Source organism: Plecotus auritus (genome assembly GCF_963455305.1).
Source record: "Plecotus auritus genome assembly, chromosome: 4".
NCBI classification, from domain to species: domain Eukaryota; kingdom Metazoa; phylum Chordata; class Mammalia; order Chiroptera; family Vespertilionidae; genus Plecotus; species Plecotus auritus.
The window spans coordinates 191,829,043-191,848,841 of NC_137775.1; the positions used below are offsets into that span (position 1 = coordinate 191,829,043).

Consider the following 19,799-nt stretch of genomic DNA (forward strand, 5'->3'; position numbering starts at 1 on the left):
AGACACAGGTGTTGCTTTCATTAAACAAGGAAAGCCTAGAAGTGGAGCAGAAGGCAGGGGACCTAGGAACGGGTGGTGAGAAGATAACTCGTGGCGGGAACTAGCCATAACTCTGTGGTCCACGCAGCTCCCCCAGAATGTTGCCATGAATTTTCAGGGTCTACAGCTGGCCCCTCGTGTGGGCAGTCGACACTTCCCATGGCCACGTCCACGGCTTGTCCTGCTGTGGGTAGAGGCAGTCAGGCCGTCGCCGAAATAACAGAGCGTTCTTTTGCACACGTCACAGCATCCTCCACAGGGAGCTGTGCCCTCCAGGGAAGGTCTTTAAAAATAGTTGATCACAGGAGCTGGAGTCCCGGGCTACAGAGTCTCTTCCTATTCTGAACGGGGTTTCTAGGAGAGCAGCCACGCTGACAACCCCCCTACCAATCAAAGTCCAATTCCGAGTTATAGTAAGAGTGCTCCGCCCTTAGAAGAAAGGACGTTTTGACCTTTGGGGTATGACTGAACCTCCAAACATTTGCAGATGCCAGATCACATTAGACTCCAGGGAAGGTGCCGGGCCAATGGGAAGGCGAACAAGAACAAGCTGTTTAGAATGAGAATAGCTCCGTGTCTTTATTGCCTACATTTTGCCACATGTGGTCTTTCCGTCATGTAACGGTTCTCCGTGTTTAGAAGGATCCAACGTCTCTTCATGTCTGACCTCACTTTGTGCACAATTTTATTCAGTTTTATTTGTAGATGTTTCAAAATGTCTTATACGCCTATCTATACGTAGATGTCTATATGTATTGTGTATATTTTAGAATATCTGCTTTATCTATAGGATGTCGATATATAAAGATGTGGCCAGATTATTATGACCACCTGACGTTTGTAGGCAAATGAGCCGTACCCTGCATCATATGGGACATGGAAGCTGAAGGCCTGTTTGAACACCTTTGCTGTCTGCAGTTACCAATATAAAATGTCTCCAATTTGCACAGGAACACAAGGATTGGACAGTCAAGCATTGGAAAAAAGTCCTGTGGTCCGATGAATCACGTTTCCAGTTGCATCATGCAGATGGCAGACTGAGAATTTCGAGGACACAGCTTGAAAGCATGCACCCCACATGCATGAGTACAACCCTTCAAGCTGGTGGGGCAGTGTTATGGTTTGGGGCATGTTTTCCTGGCATGATTTGGGCCCTTTAATTCATGTGGAACAACGTCTGAATAGCACAACATACCTAAGTATCAAGTATTGTTGCTGATCATGTTCATCTTATCATGTTGATGGCGTATCCCAGTAGTCGGCAAACTGCGGCTCACAAGCCACATGTGGCTCTTTGGCCCCTTGAGTGTGGCTCTTCCACAAAATACCACGTGCGGTCACGCACGTACAGTGCAATTGAAACTTCATGGCCCATGCACAGAAGTCGGTTTTCGGCTCTCAAAAGAATTTTCAATCGTTGTACTGTTGATATTTGGCTCTGTTGACTAATGAGTTTGCCGACCACTGGTGTATCCCAATGGAGATGGCTTCTTCCAACAAGACAATGCGCCATGCCACGGTGCTCGTATTGTGCAGGAGTGGTCTCAAGAACATGAGGGAGACTTTACCTTGCTTAGGTGGCCCCCACAATCACCAGATCTCAATCCAATTGAGCATTTGTGGGACGAAGTTCAAAGAGCCATCAGGCAGCTGGTTCCACAACCATCCAATCTCACGGAACTGGACAGTGCTATTCATCAGGCATGGTGTCCTATTCCTCGCATCACCTTCCAGCATCTCGTGGAGTCAATGCCAAGAAGAATCGCCGCAGTATTGAAAGGCAAAAGGTGGCCCAGCGAAGTACTGATGGGGTGGTCATAACAATCTGGCCACTCAGTGTGTCTTACGTGGATGTCTCCTGTTTGTGACTATTTTGAGAAGAGAAAAAATGTTTTTGAGTAAAATTTCGATTTTTCAGAGCCCTCGACCCTCCCTGCAGCCTAGTCTCCCTCCTTGGCCCTGTTGTTGACGGACTCGGATTTATGTAAACCCCCCGGACTCACCGTCACTTTCTGCTCTGCTCATCCTGGGACACATGCCAACCCCAAGCAGCCAAGAGGCCATCACCCCAGGTCCACTCCTTCCCCCACTGGGCCTGGAGGCCGCAACCCAGGCATGTGCCCTGACTGGGAACCAAACCCTGACCTCCTGGTTCATAGGTCAACACTCAACCACTGAGCCACGGTCCTTAGACCCAGCTCTCACAAACCCAAGGGACTTCAAAACGTGGCGTTTTCTCTTGGAAACGACCTAAAATAACTGGAGGACACGCTTCCCTTTGGAGACATGGTTGTGGGTGTGGGTATTATGTAGCCTTTTGGGTTTTCACCCTTGTTGGGAAATCAAGGCACAGAGCGGGTGGGGTTTCTTTACGTCCCTGCCAACACCGTCCACAGGAAATGTAAGAAGCCTGGACGCCACGGGAGGCGATAAACACGAGGGGCAGGAGTGGCAGTGAAAGTGGGACACCCCACTCGGAGCCAGCCTGCCGCCTGACACCCCAGGCTGCCGAGGACCCCGCCCAGGGATGACGGCGCCTCACCAGGAAGCGAATGGTTTCCAGGCGGAGTTTTTTTATTTCTTTTCTTTTTTTAAAAAAATATATTTTATTGATTTTTTTTACAGAGAAGAAGGGAGAGAGATAGAGAGTTAGAAACATCAATGAGAGAGAAACATCGATCAGCTGCCTCCTGCACACCCCCTACTGGGGATGTGCCCACAACCAAGGTACATGCCCTTGACCGGAATTGAACCTGGGACCCTTCAGTCCACAGGCCGACGCTCTATCCACCAAGCCAAACCGGTTAGGGCTATTTCTTATTTTTAATATATTTTTATAGATTCCCGAGAGGAAGGGGAGGGAGAGAGAAACATCAATGATGAGAGGGAATCGTGGATCGGCGTGTGCCCTGACTGGGATGTGAACCGTGACCTCCTGGTTCATAGTCAGTGCTCAACCACTGAGCCGCCCCGGCTGGGCAGGAAGAGAAATGATAAAAGTCCCATTTTTATTTCACCCTTGTACCCCATCCGGTTCTGGGGCCTTCACGGGACGTGGCAGGTTGGGCAGGTGCTGCAGTAACCGCCCCCCCCCCCAAGGTCGTCAGGGCGTGACAGAGAATGGAGAGAGGCCCTGCACCCGACAGCCATTGTGACACGTCCCAGAGGGTGACACCACAGAGGACGCAGGCACTCAGGACCCACTCACCCCAGGTTCCCCCTCGGCGGAGAAACACTGCGAAGCAAGACAAAGAGCCGGCCCTGCCCACCCTGTGCAGCCTCCTGGCTTCCATGCGATAAGGACGGAAAGCCAGCGGGACGCTCCCTCCTGCCGGTCGCCTGGCCGGGATGAGCGGGACGAGCGCGATGAGCGGGATGAGCGGAATGAGCGGGAGGCCGGAGCCAGCGCAGGGCCTGGCCGGAGAAGCCAGCGGCAGCAGCGGCAGCAGCAGCGCCGGCGTCCAGGCTCTGGTCCAGGGGCGCGAGGGCCCCGCCGCCCGCAGCAGGTGCGTACCTGTGCAGAACGAGTCCCATCGGACCGGCGTTCCTGGAAAGTAGCCCAGTAGGAGCTTTTCTCCTTTTCCGAGAAGATCATTTCCAGGCGTTCACTCTCACAGCTTCTCTTGACCACAGACCTCGCTGTGGCGGCGTCTGTCTGGGCCAGGCGTCCGGACGGGGGCTACGGAGGGAGGAGAAGCCCCTGTTTAAGAGAAGGAGCCTCTTGTCCCTCTCTGACTGGCTTGTTTCACTCAGCGTAATAGCAGGACAAGTGCCATGTGAACAGGCTAGAAACTGACTCCCAGAGAACAGACTGACCGCTGTCCGAGGGGAGCGGTTGGGGCTGCATGGAAAAGGGGAAGGGAGTAAGTCCTCAAACTTTTTAAATGGGGGGCCAGTTCCCTGCCCCTCAGACCGTTGGAGGGCCGGACTATAGTTTAAAAAAAAAAAACTATGAACAAATTCCTATGCGCACTGCGGGCCCGGGACGCGTCGGCTGCTAAGCAGGACAGGCAGCGGCACCCGGCGGGCCGGATCCATGTCCTTGGCGGGCCGCATGTGGCCCGCGGGCCGTCGTTTGAGGACGCCTGGATTAAGCAGTCATATGGGTGATGGCAGGGGAGCGGGTTGGGGCTGCATGGAAAAGGGGAAGGGGTGAAGCAGGCAGTCACATGGGTGATGGCAGGGGAGCGGGTTGGGGCTGCATGGCAAAGGTGAAGGGGTGAAGCAGGCAGTACACATGGGTGATGGCAGGGGAGCGGTTGGGGCTGCACGGCAAAGGTGAAGGGGTGAAGCAGGCAGTCACATGGGTGATGGCAGGGGAGCGGGTTGGGCTGCACGGAAAAGGTGAAGGGGTGAAGCAGGCAGTCCCATGGGTGATGGCAGGGGAGCGGGTTGGGGCTGCACGGAAAAGGTGAAGGGGTGAAGCAGGCAGTCACATGGGTGATGGCAGGGGAGCGGGTTGGGGCTGCACGGCAAAGGTGAAGGGGTGAAGCAGGCAGTCACATGGGTGATGGCAGGGGAGCGGTTGGGGCTGCACGGAAAAGGTGAAGGGGTGAAGCAGGCAGTCACATGGGTGATGGCAGGGGAGCGGGTTGGGGCTGCACGGAAAAGGTGAAGGGGTGAAGCAGGCAGTACACATGGGTGATGGCAGGAAGCCACAGAAGCAGGCGACGGCCCAGGGAACGCGGCCCCTGACGTGAGATTGTTGTATCGCAAATCAGCGAGCTGGACGAGACACCTCAATCAGCCAGTTAGTGAGGAGTCATCTTTACTGAGCGCAGGTTCGGAGAGATGACCTTTGTCAGGTTCTGGACAAACAGGAGGGAGTATTTCCTTTTCATATCCTTCTAGTTCCGTGTGTAAGACAGCTGGTTACCTTGACTACCATATCTAACAAACGCCTGTTGGATCTATACAGACAACGTGTAACTTCGAGTGCATATCATATCTGTATAGACACCTGAGTCCATATCACAGCTGTATAGACACCTGAGTCCATATCACAGCTGTATAGACACCTGTAACCTTGGGTGAACAATCACTTGGCAGAATATGGGAATTATTATCAGTATCAGTGTATCAGCCCCTTTAGATGGCTAGCTTGCACGGTCAGACAGTTAAGTTTATCTTTTCTATTATTCAAGCTTAAAACAAAGTTATTTGCCCTAACCGGTTTGGCTCAGTGGATAGAGCGTCAGCCTGTGGACTGAAGGGTCCCGGGTTCGATTCCGGTCAAGGGCATGTACCTTGGTTGCGGGCACATCCCCAGTAGGGTGTGTGCAGGAGGCAGCTGATGGATGTTTCTCTCTCATCGATGTTTCTAGCTCTCTATCCCTCTCCCTTCCTCTCTGTAAAAAATCAATAAAATATATTTTTTAAAGAAGTTATTTTACAGTCTAAAAACAACAGAGCTGACCTACAGAGTAAGAGACTAAGAATGACAGAGTAGTGCAAACAGCAGTTTTTCCAACGTAGGGGTGACTGTGCACTGTGCTTCGAGATGACTGTGTGGGGCCGGGTGGGGTGAAGCAGGGCCGCTCTGAAGCAGTGGTTTGCTGACCCCCTGAAACTGACCGGGTCCTACAGTGAATGTAAACGTCACGGGCAGATACACACAAGCACGCAGCTCCGCGCAGTGAGGAGAGGCCTCTGACCGCTCACACGCCGCCTCCTCACGGCGTGCGCAGGCCCGAGGTCTGCGGTGCTCCGCGGGCGCGGGACCCCCGATGTGGTGGGGCTTCTTTCCCACGTCCCCGCGTGGGACCTGACCGCGCCGTGGTAAAGGGCCAGAGCTTGAGCCAACAGCTGTGGCTTGTCTCATGCGAACAGGGGTGTAATCCCCGGCCAGGAGGCCGCAGGGAGGCCCTGTGCACCTGGGTGGGGGCTAAGCCTCCTCCCCCGCCACCCCTCTCCCTGCCTGCCCTGTGCTGCTGCTGGGAAAGCCAACACGGACAGAACAAAGGAACCAGCCCCTGGGACAGCGGTCGGCAAACTCATTCGTCCACAGAGCCAACGATCCACAGGACGGCGATTGAAATTTCTTTGGAGAGCCACGTTTTTCATTTTTTTTTAAATATATTTTATTGATTTTTTTACAGAGAGGAAGGGAGAGGGAGAGAGAGTTAGAAACATCGATGAGAGAGAAACATCCATCAGCTGCCTCCTGCACACCCCCTACTGGGGACGTGCCCGCAACCAAGGTACATGCCCTTGACCGGAATCGAACCTGGGACCCTTCAGTCCGCAGGCCAACGCTCTATCCACTGAGCCAAACCGGTTAGGACGAGAGCCACATTTTTTAAACTTCTTCGAACGCCACTTCTTCAAAATAGATTCGCCCAGGCCGTGGGATTTTGTGGGAGAGCCACACTCCAGGGGCCAAAGAGCCGCAGGTGGCTCGCGAGCCGCGGTTTGCTGACCGCGGCCCTAGGAACACCAAGCCCTGCCAGAAGCGCCCTGAAGTCCGAGGAGTGAGTGGTGCCAGCTGCTGTGAAGAGCAGGTGTGGGAGTCACCACCCCCGGAGGGAGGCCGCTCCGGGAGGGAGGCCGAGTCCCTGCAGGTGGGGCCAGGCACAGGGTGGCTTTGCAAAGCCCAGCCTGCCCCAGGGTTTACTCAGAAACGTAGTGAGTCTCGGCCCAGCCTCGGTGGCTCAGTGGTAGAGCGTTGACCTATGAACCAGGAGGTCACGGTTCTATTCCCGGTCAGGGCACAGGCCCGGGTTGCGGGCTTGATCCCCAGTGATGGGCGTGCAGGAGGCAGCCGATCAATGGTTCTCTCTCATCATGGATGTTTCATTCTCTCCCTCCCTCTCCCTTCCTCTCGGACGTCAATAAAAATATATTTTTTTTAAAAAGAAGAAGCTTAACAAATCTTTGGTGGATGTGGTCCCGTGGGAATTTTTGTCTAACTCAGCCCAAGTGGAGGGCTCTTGGGGCTGCCGTGGCCATTGGGCACCATCCTGGGAACGATTTCCTCTCAATTCCAAAGATGACGAATTAGGAATTAATTCACAAAGGCAGCCCAGCACGAGCGCCTCTGCTGACTGGTGTGGGTTCAGACGCACGCTTCAGAGGAGGAGGGGGACGCCTTGTGGAATTCCTTCTGGTGTGTTTATTCTTCCAGGCTGCCTCGGTCATGGAAGATTGTCCTAAGTGTGGTGTTTGCCTTGACTGTCCTCCTCGTCGGTAAGTCCCCCCAAGCCATGATCCTTCAGGCCACTTCAGGGATGTCTGTGTGAGGGACCACAGCGGGAATGACACGGAAATCGCTGGAAGTGGCTGCACACGCCTAACGCTTTTTTTTATTTCTAATTGTGAGAGCAGACTTTTCTTTTTTTACATATATCTTTATTGATTTCAGAGAGGAAGGGAGGGAGAGAGAGACATCAACATGAGAGAGAATCATCGATTGGCTGCCTCCTGCACACCCCCCACTGGGGATTGATCCCGCAACCCAGGCATGTGCCCTTGACCGGAATCGAATCCGAGACCCTTCAATCTGCAGGCCGACGCTCTATCCACTGAGCAACCCCGGCTAGGGCAAAGCAGACTTCTTTATTGGAAACTTAGCACTTTTTTCCCCTTAAGATCATGGTTTAAAAACAGAAGTTGCTTTAACGTTTAAACTTCAAGTTTGTATTGCAGACACATACCACTGACCTTTTCGAACTCCGAGGGACTCAGCCTGGGGGGTTCTGATACCCAAAGACTCTATCACTCCTCACAGGATTTTGGATGAAATGGCCGTGAACCAACGGCGAGCAGTTTTCCACGTGTCTGTATCGTACACCCCCCCTTCTATCCCACCCCATCCCCATACACTGGGCCATTGCTCTTCCGTTTATGGACCAGGGGAAGATGGGATGCCCATAGAAACCAAGGCTTCACCCCAGTTACTGCCAGGAAATGCCACCGATACCTGGGCAGCACTCAGGGTGCTGTTTGCTGGGGCTGCAAGCACAGGGGTCTCTCGGGTCTTTTCTGAGCACGCGCATGGCACCCCTTTCCTTCCACGCCCTCTGCCTCCTCCCTCCAAGCTTTTGTTTCTGTCTGCCACTCGCCTCAGTCTCTGTCCCCTGCCCAGGTGGGCATAGCCAGTTTATGACTCGGAATCTTTCAACAGACATTGCGGCCTCCCAGAAAGCCATTCTAATCCCCTTGGGTGGGGATTAGCCAACCAACCAACCAACCAACCGAAGGGAGCGGGGAGAGCAAAGGCCAGCCTCTAACCAGCTGGCCAGGGGGCACTGCCAGCTCCCAGCTCAGTCACCAAGGTCTGGCCTGGCCGGCGTGGCTCAGTGGTTGAGCGTCCACCTATGAACCAGGAGGTCACGGTTTAATTCCCTGTCAGGGCACATGCCCAGCTTGCGGGCTTGATCCCCGGTGTGGGGCATGCAGGAGGCAGCCCATCCATGATTCTCTCTCATGGATGGTTCTCTCTCTCTCTCCCTCTCCCTCTCCCTTCCTCTCAAATCCATACAAATATATTTAAAACAAAGCAAAACAAGGTCTGTGTTACCTGCTGACACCAGCAGCTGTACCCCGGGCCCCGGCCACCTCGTGGTGTATGGGAGGAGGCAGGCAGGCGAGCAGAAAGGCCCTCCACGCTCTCCCCAAAGAGAGCCTGCTCTTGCCTTCAGCCCTGGGTGCGCCCTGAAGTTTGGATTCGACTTCAGAATCCCCAAAGCGTCGATCCTGGTCCTCTGGGCCAGCGTGTGGCTGTCTGGAGGGAGGACCGGTTTTTCCAGCACCTTATGTTGTCCGTCACCCAAGGGTCTGGGTTCCTCCGAGCGTCTGGCTTCCCTCCGAGCCGAGGGGGAGTCCCGTTAATGCGTGTAAGCGCCGGGCCCGTGTTCCCCGCTCACTCCCACCGACGTGGTCTTCCCGCACAGGGTTCCAGAGCCACGTGTGGCCGGGAGGACACTCTCCCCAGAAGCCCCGGCGGCTTTACACCGTGATCGCCGAATACGGCTCCCGGCTCTACCACGACCAGGTGATGGTGCTTAAATCCTGGTGTGCGCTCACCGAGACTGACGGACCACCAGGCGGGTGTAGGTGCAATGGCCTCTTTGCACGCGCCTAGCTCATGGACCAGCGTTCTGTTCGGTGTCCCCCCAGGCCGGTGCCTCTCGGGAGGATGGGTCCCTCTGGCCCGTCACTCCCGAGCGCGGTGGGCACCCCCCCGCCCCCAGGCTGATGCTGGCTGTTTCTATGGGTGCTTCATCCATGCGGGCAAAGGCGCCTTACGTGGCTTGTTTTCACTCAGTTGGCGACGGATTGTAAACACGCTCCCTTGCCTTCAGTATTATTTTGGAACAGCGTCTTATGGCTGACAAATAACACGATAAATGATGGGCTCAGCTCTGGCTAGTGTGGCTCACTGGTTAGAGTATGGGCCTGTGCCCTGGTGGGTCATGGTTCAATCCCCGGCCCTGTTGGGTGCATGCAGGAAGCAGCCAGTAGATGTGTGTGTCTCTCACGTCGATGTCTCTCTCTCCCTCTCTCTCTCCCTCACCCCCTCCCTCCCACTGTCTCTAAGAATCAATGGGAAAATACCCTTGGGTGGGGGTTAGCCAACCAACCAACCAACCAACCAACCGAAGAGAGACCTTGGAGTTTGGTGAAGAAACGGGCAGGATTCAGACGCGTTTCTCGTTCCAGGCCCAACGTCGGATGCCCAAGGACCAACGGGAACTCTTCAAGTGAGTGAGGCTCTCGGACCCGTGGGCCATGTTTTTGTAAAATTAGGGAAACGCTCATCATTTCTGCCTCTATAGATAATTGTGTAACGAGGGGAGGTGCTTTCAGTATCATCTGTGATTCAAACCGTGGGAAGATAAGAAACCCAGCGGGTGGGGGGCTGTGTGACAGCGCACCTCAGTCCCAGGAGTGGTGAAGCCGTGGGAATATCTGAAAGAGACAATGACTGGGCAGGCACAGTGGGACACCGGATCATAACGATGGTCTCTGTTTTGTGGCATAGAATGAAACGTGCACACACACACTAAAACGCAGCAGTGTTCATCTCTCCAAAGGTTCTGTATTTTCCAAATTGCGAACGCGGGTTGTTTTACAAATTGGAAAAAATAATAGGAGATTTGTGTTTACCTTTTCTCAGCAAGAGAAATGCCTGTTGGCTTGACATGACCAGTCATGTTCAGACTAAAGGTAGCAGAACCCCTTTGCTGAAGGGAAACCTGGACCCTCCTCCACCCCTCGCCTGAGGCTGGGCCGAGGACCCCCCCCCCCCCCCCCCGGCGGCTCTGTGCCACACTCCGTGTCGGTGCTCCGGTCGGAGGCGTGGGTGTGGGTGTGGGCACGTCGCCAGCCTCAGGCCAGGGCAACAGAGCTCCTGGGAGACAGGAACGGGAGGCTGGCTGAGCCCACTCCCTGCTCCGAGCACCCCAGGCCCTCGGGCCCCCAGGAAAGCCTCCCTGAGTCCTTGCTTGCATGTGTGCTGAGATGCAGTGTCCCCCTGGGCTCCCTCGCCCTCGGGTTATCTTTCTGCTCTTTGCCCACCCCCCCCCCGCCAGCCCAGCACCCACCGGAAGCCCGCCTCTCCCTCTTCTCACATGGGCGTGGGGGTGCGGGGTCTCCATTCACAGGAAGGAGAGCCAGACTTTGGAAAGCAACTTGCGTGAAATTCTACTCTTAATGGAACAAATCGATGTTCTGAAGGCGTTGCTGAGAGATACGCGGGCCGGTCTGCACAATCACAGCTGGAGCCCGGACGGCGACCCCGTGGAGGCCCAGGGCCAGGCGGAGGTCATGGACAAGGTGAGCGCATTGCTAACGTGAGCAGTGACACACTTTGTGTAACTAACTCACCTGCTAAATGGCTCTAGACAGGGGTGGGCAAACTTTTTGACTCGAGGGCCACAATGGGTTCTTAAACTGGCCGGAGGGCCGAAACAAAAGCATGGATGGAGTGTTTGTGTGATCTAATATAAATTCAAAGTAAAGGAGCGGAGGGGAGAGCAAGAGAACGGGATAGAACAGCCGGATCCAGCCCGCGGGCCGTCGTTTGCCCACGGCTGCTCTAGAACGTTCCAGTCTTCATCAGCGAGCAGAGACAGCGGTGAAGGCGGGGCCCAACAGGTCACACAGACAGAGTCATCTCGCTGGGTGGTCATGAGGGCCCTGGAGGGGCCTGAGGTCCGACCGCGCTCTGCGACCTTGGGGAGGGAGGGAGCACAGCTCAGCCACCTGGGATGCGCCGAGCCGCCAGCTGTGCGGGTGAGACTGTGCAGGCCCGCCCGCCCGCCCGGATGCGGCATCGCTGTTCTGCCGGCTGGGGGACTTGGGTCCACATGCACAATGGGGACGGTCACGACCTCAGCGTCAGTCGGCAGGGGCTGTTAGCAGAAAACGGTTCTCTGAATTTGCACAGGAAATGTCGACCTTGGTAAATGATGTGCTTAAGAAGCTGAGAGAAGACCAAGTGCAGATGGCAGATTATGCCCTGAAGTCAGCCGGTGAGTGGGCAGGGAAAACGCTTCAGTCGCGTCTTTGTTCTGTATGTTTCTCTCTCTCTCTCTCTCTCTCTCTCTCTCTCTCTCTCTCTCTCTCTCTCTCTCTCTCATATTTTATTATTGGTTTCCAAGAGGAAGGGAGAGATAGAAATATCAGTGATGAGCCCTAACCGGTTTGGCTCAGTGGATAGAGCATCGGCCTGCGGACTGAAGGGTCCCGGGTTCGATTCCGGTCAAGGGCATGTACCTTGGTTGCGGGCACATCCCCAGTGGGGGGCGTGCAGGAGGCAGCTGATCGATGTTTCTCTCTCATCGATGTTTCTAACTCTCTATCCCTCTCCCTTCCTCTCTGTAAAAAATCATTAAAATATATTTTAAAAAAAGAAAAGAAAAGAAATGTCCATGATGAGAGAGAATCATGCATCAGCTGCCTCCTGCACGCCCCACACTGGGGATGGAGCCCACAACCTGGGCCTGTGCCCTGACCGGGAATCGAACCCTGACCTCCTGGTTCATAGGTCGCCGCTCAACCCCTGAGCCACGCCAGCGGGACTCCCTCTATTTCCTTATTAGGAAAACATATGTCCTGTCTGGTCGTGTGGGAGGAAGAGAAATGAACACATCCTGACAAGAAAGGAGGATAGAAATGTTGTTGATTGCTCCGAGTTGGTGCAGATCTCAGAGCAAAAGTGGAGTCGCTTCGTTAGCGTGGGAAAGGCCGCCGGGAAAGCTGGGTCCCACAGTGCCTCCGGGGCAGCGAGGAGGGTCACGTCACAGGCAGTATAACCCTTCACACTTTCTGCACTGAAATCACCAAAACACCTACTAGGACTAATCAGTGCGGTTACGTTAAATTCTCTATATACAATTTTCAGATATTGGTCATAAAAGATTGGAAAAAGAAAAATTAAAAACAGTACTCTTGGGAGGAAGAGGGTACAGGCGGGGATGGGAGATATCTGTAATACTAGCAACAGTAAAAAAAACAAACCATTTTTAAAAAGAAATAAAAAACAGCACTTTTCCCAACAGTTATTTAAAAAAGACAACACATCAAATCCGTGGGCATAAAGCCACACCTGCCACGTGAGCTGTTACCAAGGGGTCCGTGTGGCTCTGGGGAACAGCCAGCCACACAACGGTCCCCTCTCTAACGCCGTGGCCTCCGAGGTCCGTGTTTGATCGCAACAGCAGTTTCCAAAATGCTGTGAAACTTCACCATACCCAGGGCCCAGTCATCACTCCCCAGCGACGTGATTAAAACCCACACGAGGTGTTGTGAGCTTTTTAGCTTCTCACTTTAAAAACTACTTGATAATTTCAGGAGCCTCCATCATTGAAGCTGGGACCTCGGAAAGTTATAAAAGTGACAAAGCAAAACTGTCCTGGCATGGAATCGGGTTCCTAAATTACGAAATGCCTCCACACAGCATCCTTCAGGTAAGGGCTAGACGGCGAGAAACCTGTGTATGTTTCAGAATTTTGTTCATATTTTTATCATTAAAACATTAATGTTGCCCTGACCGGTGTGGCTCAGTGGATAGAGCGTCGGCCTGCGGACTGAAGGGTCCCAGGTTCGATTCCGGTCAAGGGCATGTACCTTGGTTGCAGGCACATCCCCAGTGGGGGGTGTGCAGGAGGCAGCTGATGGATGTTTCGCTCTCATCGATGTTTCTAGCTCTCTATCCCTCTCCCTTCCTCTCTGTAAAAATCAATAAAATATATTAAAAAAAACAATGTCTAAAATGGGAGCAACTCGGAACTTGTCACAGACCCTGAACCTACCTCCTTGTGCATTCATAGTCATCAGGTTACATGCATTTGTTCCTATTTTATGGTCAGTGAACTACGATTGATTAATTGCTAACGTATGACTTGACGATCAGTAAATCGGATTATGTACGTCTCACACAGGACAGACACGGCCCGCCTCTTTATGTGGCTTCCGTGGCTCCCTTCCCATCAACACGTTCACTCGCAGCACACGTTGGTTGAGGGTCTGTGCCCCTAAGTGCTGTGCGGACCTACGAGCTCTCAGGCCAGCACGTTCCTGGGAAGTCCAATAATAACAGGAGGAATTTCCAGGTAGAATTTCCATGAACGCTTCACTTCTAAAGGCACTAGACATCAACAGGTGGTAGAGCTCTCGTACTAGAGCCTACACACCTGAAGGTGGTTTCCAATACATAAACACCTGCGGGGCAAGCCTATGAATCTCATTCCAGAACAGTCTAGAGTAGTGGTCGGCTAACTCATTAGTCCACAGAGCCCAATATCAACAGGACAACGACTGAAATGTCTTTGGAGAGCCAAATTTTTTAAACTTAAACTTCTTCTAACGCCACTTCTTCAAAATAGACTCGCCCAGACCATGGTATTTTGTGGAAGAGCAACACTCAAGGGGCCAAAGAGCCACATGTGGCTCGCGAGCTGCAGTTTTGCCGACCACGGGTCTAGAGCTAGGAAATGGGACATCTTTTATTTCCCTTAACACCAGGACCAGCACCATTCTCACTATCACCACCATTAACATCTCCATCACCACCACCACCACCCTCACCACCACCACCATCACCACCACCGCCACCACCCTCACCACCACCACCGCCACCCTCACCACCGCCACCCTCACCACCACCACCCTCACCACCACCACCAGCACCATCACCACCACCACCACCACCCTCACCACCCTCACCACCCTCACCACCCTCACCACCACCACCAGCACCATCACCACCACCACCACCACCACCCTCACACCACCACCACCACCACCACCCTCACCACCACCACCACCACCACCCTCACCACCACCACCACCACCACCACCACCACCATCACCATCATCACCACCACCACCATCACCATCATCACCATCACCATCACCACCACCACCCTCACCCGCACCACCACTACCACCCTCACCACCACCACCCTCATCACCACCACAGCACCATCACCACCACCACCACCCTCACCCGCACCACCACTACCACCCTCACCATCACCACCACTACCACCACCACCACCATCACCATCACCACCATCACCATCACCACCACCATCACTATCACCACCACCACCACCCTCACCATCACCACTACCACCCTCTCCACCACAATCACCATCACCACCGCTACTACCACCACCACCCTCACCCGGACCACCACTACCACTACCATCACCATCATCACCATCACCACTACCATCACCATCACTATCACCACCACCACCCTCACCATCACCACTACCACCCTCTCCACCACAATCACCACCATCACCACTGCTACCACCACCACCACCCTCACCACCCTCACCACCACCACCACCCTCACCACCTCCACCACCCTCTCCATCACCACTACCATCACCATCACCACCACCACCATCACCACCACCATCACTATCACCACCACCACCACCATCACCATCACCACCACCACCATCACCACCATCACCACCACCACCACCACCACCACCCTCTCCATCACCACACCACCCTCACCACACCATCCTCTCCACCACGACCACCACCACCACCACCACCACCACCACCATCACCATCATCACCATCACCACTATCACCACCACCATCACCATCACCATCACCACCATCACCACCACCACCTCCACCACCACCACCACCACCATCACCATCACCACCACCACCACCACCCTCACCCGCACCACCACTACCACTACGATCACCATCACCACCACCACCCTCACCACCACCATCACCACCATCACCACCACCATCACCACTACCATCACCACCACCACCACCACCCTCACCACACCACCCTCTCCACCACCACTACCACCCTCACCACCACCCTCTCCATCACCACCACCACCCTCTCCATCACCACCCTCTCCACCACCACCACCATCTCCTCCATAACCACCATAATCACCATTACCTCCATCACCATCACAGTGATCACTACCACCACCATCACTATCTCCTCCACCCTCAGCACCCCCAGCACCCCCAGCACCCCATCACCTCTCATACCAACTAACTGCCTTCTAGTAGCTTCTAGTCCAGTTCGAACACTGAAAGAAAAGATTCTCCCATAACAAAGGGCTCGAACAGAAGCATAACGTGAGCGGGAAGGACAACGAAGCCTGCAGGTGTCTAAAGTTCTCCTGTTTGACACGCACCCCACGCAGGGCCTTTAGAACAGCTTTCGCCAACCTTTGGGACCTCACGGACCAGCAGTGGTCCGCAGACCACCGGTTGGCGACCGCTGCTTTAGAGTATTATGGGCGTACGTGAGACCTGTGGTCAATAGCCATCAGCTGGCCAGTCTTGTGGGTGGATTTAGGTGACCAGGTAAGAGAGGAGATCTGTCTTTTTTCCAGCCGGATGTTCACCCTGGAAGGTGCTGGGCCTTTCCGGGTTCCCAGGGCCACGCCCTGATCAAGCTGGCCGGGAAGATCATCCCCACCGCTGTGACCATGGAGCACATCTCCGAGAAGGTGTCTCCCTCGGGAAGCATCTCCAGTGCCCCCAAGGAATTTTCTGTCCACGTGAGAATCTTCCTGAATCTCCTCCGTTCAGAGGGGGGTAGGGTTGAGGGTGGTGGGCCAGGAAGCAGGAGCCGGGGTCTGAGCTGTGCAGCTGACCATTTGTATCACTGTGACCGAGTCCCTTCTTTCCCACGCTCCACTGTGTCATCTACGCAGCGAGAGGGTTGGACCAGGTGGTGTCTGTCACCTAATTTCACTCTTACCAGTCCGACATGTATCATGAAAACATCGCCATTTCCACGTGTTTATAACAGAGCACGGCGTGTCCTTGTCCCACTTCTTCTGCCCCCGACCGTTATTCTCTGGAAGCTTCCACTTGCAACCATTTTAGCTGAAAATAATTGTTTAGGTTCTTGCCTTCATATTTGCTTTGACTGATTTCTTGACTTTTCAGATTTGGCTATTGTCTACTGAGGTTCTCTGGTGGGAAATGGTTAGCTCTCTCCCATGGCTTCCCAGCCTGAATGTTTGTGTCTTTATTACTGAGACATAATTCACATGCACGTAATCCATCCATTTAAAATGTACATGTCAGTGGCTTTTGGTACATGCACAGATGTAGATACCTATCACCATAATCAATTTGAGCATATTTTTATCACTCCACAAAGAAACCCTGTACCTCGTAGCTGCCACCTGCCACCACCCACTCCCTCTGTCCCCCAGCCCTGGGCAGCCACCGATCTACGGTGTCTCCATAGACTGGCCTTCTGGACGCGTCATATAAATGGAATCGCCTGTGTGGTCTCTTGTGAATGGCGTTTTTCACTTGGTATCGTGTTTTCAAGGTTCACCTCTGCTATATAACGGGCCAATAGTTTGCTTTTAGAATTGCATCTTATTTATCCAGTCATCACTGGATGGACCTCTGAGCTGCTTCCACGTGTTTGGCTGGTTGCACAGTGCTGTTGGCACCTGGAGAGGGGCCGCTACTTGACCACACCGCTGCCCCGTTTACTGGGATGGAGACTCCTCTCCTTGCAGCCTCCGTGTCTGTCCCTTTCTTCGCAGGGCATCTCGGAAGAGTGTGAAGGAGAAGAGATCGCCCTAGGTCGGTTTGTGTATAACAAAACAGGAGCCGCCGTGCAAACATTTGAGCTGCAGGTAAGGAGCACCCGGATTAGGCTGCACGTGGCTCTGTCCCTGGGAGGGGGGTGGGGGTTGCAGGATGCAAAGTGGTGCCAACGGTGACCAAAGCGGGAGGTAAGTAGGTGCACCTGACCTCAATGCTCAGCTCTAGATGCTTACGTGCATCGTAATGCAGAAGACAGGCAAATACCAAACTGGGTTCTAAGCCTACTTCTCCTCATTGGCTACCGCTTTAAATATATACTAGAGGCCCGGTGCACGAATTCGTGCATGGGTGGGGTCCCTTGGGGTGGCATCCGGGGATCAGGCCCCAGGCTCCCAGCCCCCAGCCTCACAGCACTGCAGGCCCGCCTGGCACCCCGCCGTGGCCTGGTGCCGCACCCTTAACTGCTCCATCATCCCATCTGTGGGGCGATCAGTCGGGGGCCCCCTGCCAGGCTCCCTCAGTGCCTGGGAGCCGGGTGGTAGCCCCACCCCCTGCCACTGCTGCTGGTTGCTGTTGGTGGGGTGATTGGGCCCCTGCTCGCACCCGCCTTGGCCTGGCACTGCCCACTCACCTGCTCTGCCATCCCACCACGGTTCTGCTCTCGTTGGGGCCCACTGGGGCTCGAAGCACCTCCACTGCTGCCTGCTGCCAGTACCGCGTCACCAACGCCTGCCATGGTCCGCGCCGCCCCCTGGTGGTCAGCACAAGTCATAGCGAGTGGTCGAACTCCCAGTTGAACAATTTGCATATTAGGCTTTTATTATATAGGATATGGTCTTAGGCCAGCCGTGGGCAAACTACGGCCCGCGGGCCGGATTTGGCCCATTCGGCTGTTCTATCCGGCCCGCGGAGCCGAAAGAGCAGAGGGTTCTCTTGCTCTCCCTTCCGCTCCTTTAGTTTGAATTTATATTAGTTCACACAAACACTCCATCCATGCTTTTGTTCCGGCCCTCCGGTCCAGTTTAAGAACCCATTGTGGCCCTCGAGTCAAAAAGTTTGCCCACCCCTGTCTTAGGCCCTACAGCAGCGGTTCTCAACCCTTTTGTGCGAAATAAAATCTCACTGCTTCTCATCAGCCACAGGGAGGAATGAGATGGAGAGGGCATCTCCCACCATAGAAAACAAGGGCTTCAGGACACTGCTTGGCCCATGGGGAGGAAGCAACGTTAGAAATGAATGTACCTGTGGAGTTTCATATTTGATTGAATACCTGTGTCTCTCCCTCCCACTGTGGGGTGGCCAGCAGGCAGCACTGTGGGGTGTGGCAGTGGCCGTGGCAGTGGGAGCCCGTGGCTGTCCAGGCCACCTTGTCATCTCGCCCTGCGTTTGTCCTCTAAGGAGCTCTTTATTCACGGTGGCTCACTTCTCATCCATTAGAGCCTGTGTGATTACACTTAAGGCAGGAAAGAGTTCCTTGCTCATTACAACCGGATCCCTTAGGGCCCTTTGAGATGGGTTTCTTGATAAGGCATTAATTTTCTCTTCTCCTTTTTTCCAGCATGTAGTGTCTGAGCCCTTATTATGTGTGAAACTTACAATCCTCAGCAACTGGGGACATGCGAAGTACACGTGTTTATACAGATTCAGGGTCCACGGCAGCCCCGGGGGCCACAGCTAGAGGGTCTGGTGCCGACGGCCACGACCACGGGTCCGGGATACTCGTGTTCTTCTTCCTTAGACTTACTGCACGTGTAGGAATCGAATAGCGGGTTCACACTTGCCAGTAAAAAGTGAATGAATTTTACTAATAAAAACTGTCAGAGTGGTTTCAACCTCCTTGTGATGGTTTAGTTTTTGAGGATGAATCATGTGGTTGGAACATTAACAAATGAATTTGTCTAGAAAAAGATGTATTATTCAACGGTATTTCTTTTTCTTTTTCTTTTTTTGTTAATCCTTATCCGAGGATATTTTTCCATTGAATTTTACTTGATTTTTTTCCCCCAAAGAATTTTAGAAAGTGGAAGGGAGGGGGAGAGACCGAGAGAAACATCCATGAGAGAGACACACATTGGTTGGTTGCCTCTCACACACGCCCCAACCAGGGCTGGGGATGAGCCTGCAACCAAGGTACGTACATGCCCTTGACCCGCATCGAACCCTTCAGTCCACAGGCCAATGTTCTATCCCCTGAGCCACACCGGCTGGGGCTTGTTTTATTGTTTAAAGCCTACATCATTTCCATTATTTATGCTGTAAGAATTTTAACAGGATCCAGTGAAATTCATCGTGAGACAACCTGCAGAATTATCACTCAGCGTCACTGTTCTTTAAAATCCTGTGTTTACCACCCTTAAAATCTTAAATGTAGATCAATGTGAAAACCCTAACCCAGGTGGCTACAGGGCTGGGTGGGATCTAAAGCGGCCCTGCAGCGGATGTGTGCATCTGGGCACTATATGTAACCCTTTACAAAGGATCCATTGGTTTTATTTTTGATGTTTTAATAAAAGTGGCAATAGGCCCAGCTGGTGTGGCTCAGTAGTTGAGTGTCGACCTAGGACCCAGGAGGTCAGGGTTCGATTCCCGGTCAGGGCACAGGCCTGGGTTGCAGGCTCCATCCCCAGTGGGGGGGTGCAGGAGGCAGCCGGTCCATGATTCTCCCTCATCATGGATGTTTGTATCTCTCACTTCCTCCCTGCCTCTCTGAAATCAATAAAAATATATTTTTAAAA

General features: G+C 53.7%; 1 protein-coding gene across 1 annotated transcript; it reads left to right on the top strand.

Moving 5' to 3' along the window:
- Window positions 1-7,186: 7,186 nt before the first annotated feature.
- Window positions 7,187-18,742, top strand: SUN3 (Sad1 and UNC84 domain containing 3; the record flags this gene model as incomplete). Its single annotated transcript, XM_080665223.1, has 9 exons — window positions 7,187-7,224; window positions 8,931-9,031; window positions 9,700-9,740; window positions 10,644-10,815; window positions 11,429-11,513; window positions 12,835-12,950; window positions 15,882-16,049; window positions 17,061-17,153; window positions 18,623-18,742. The coding sequence occupies exons 3-9, from the start codon at window positions 9,712-9,714 to the stop codon at window positions 18,740-18,742; spliced, it is 783 nt and encodes a 260-aa protein (XP_080521349.1). The 5' UTR covers window positions 7,187-7,224; window positions 8,931-9,031; window positions 9,700-9,711.
- Window positions 18,743-19,799: the final 1,057 nt, after the last annotated feature.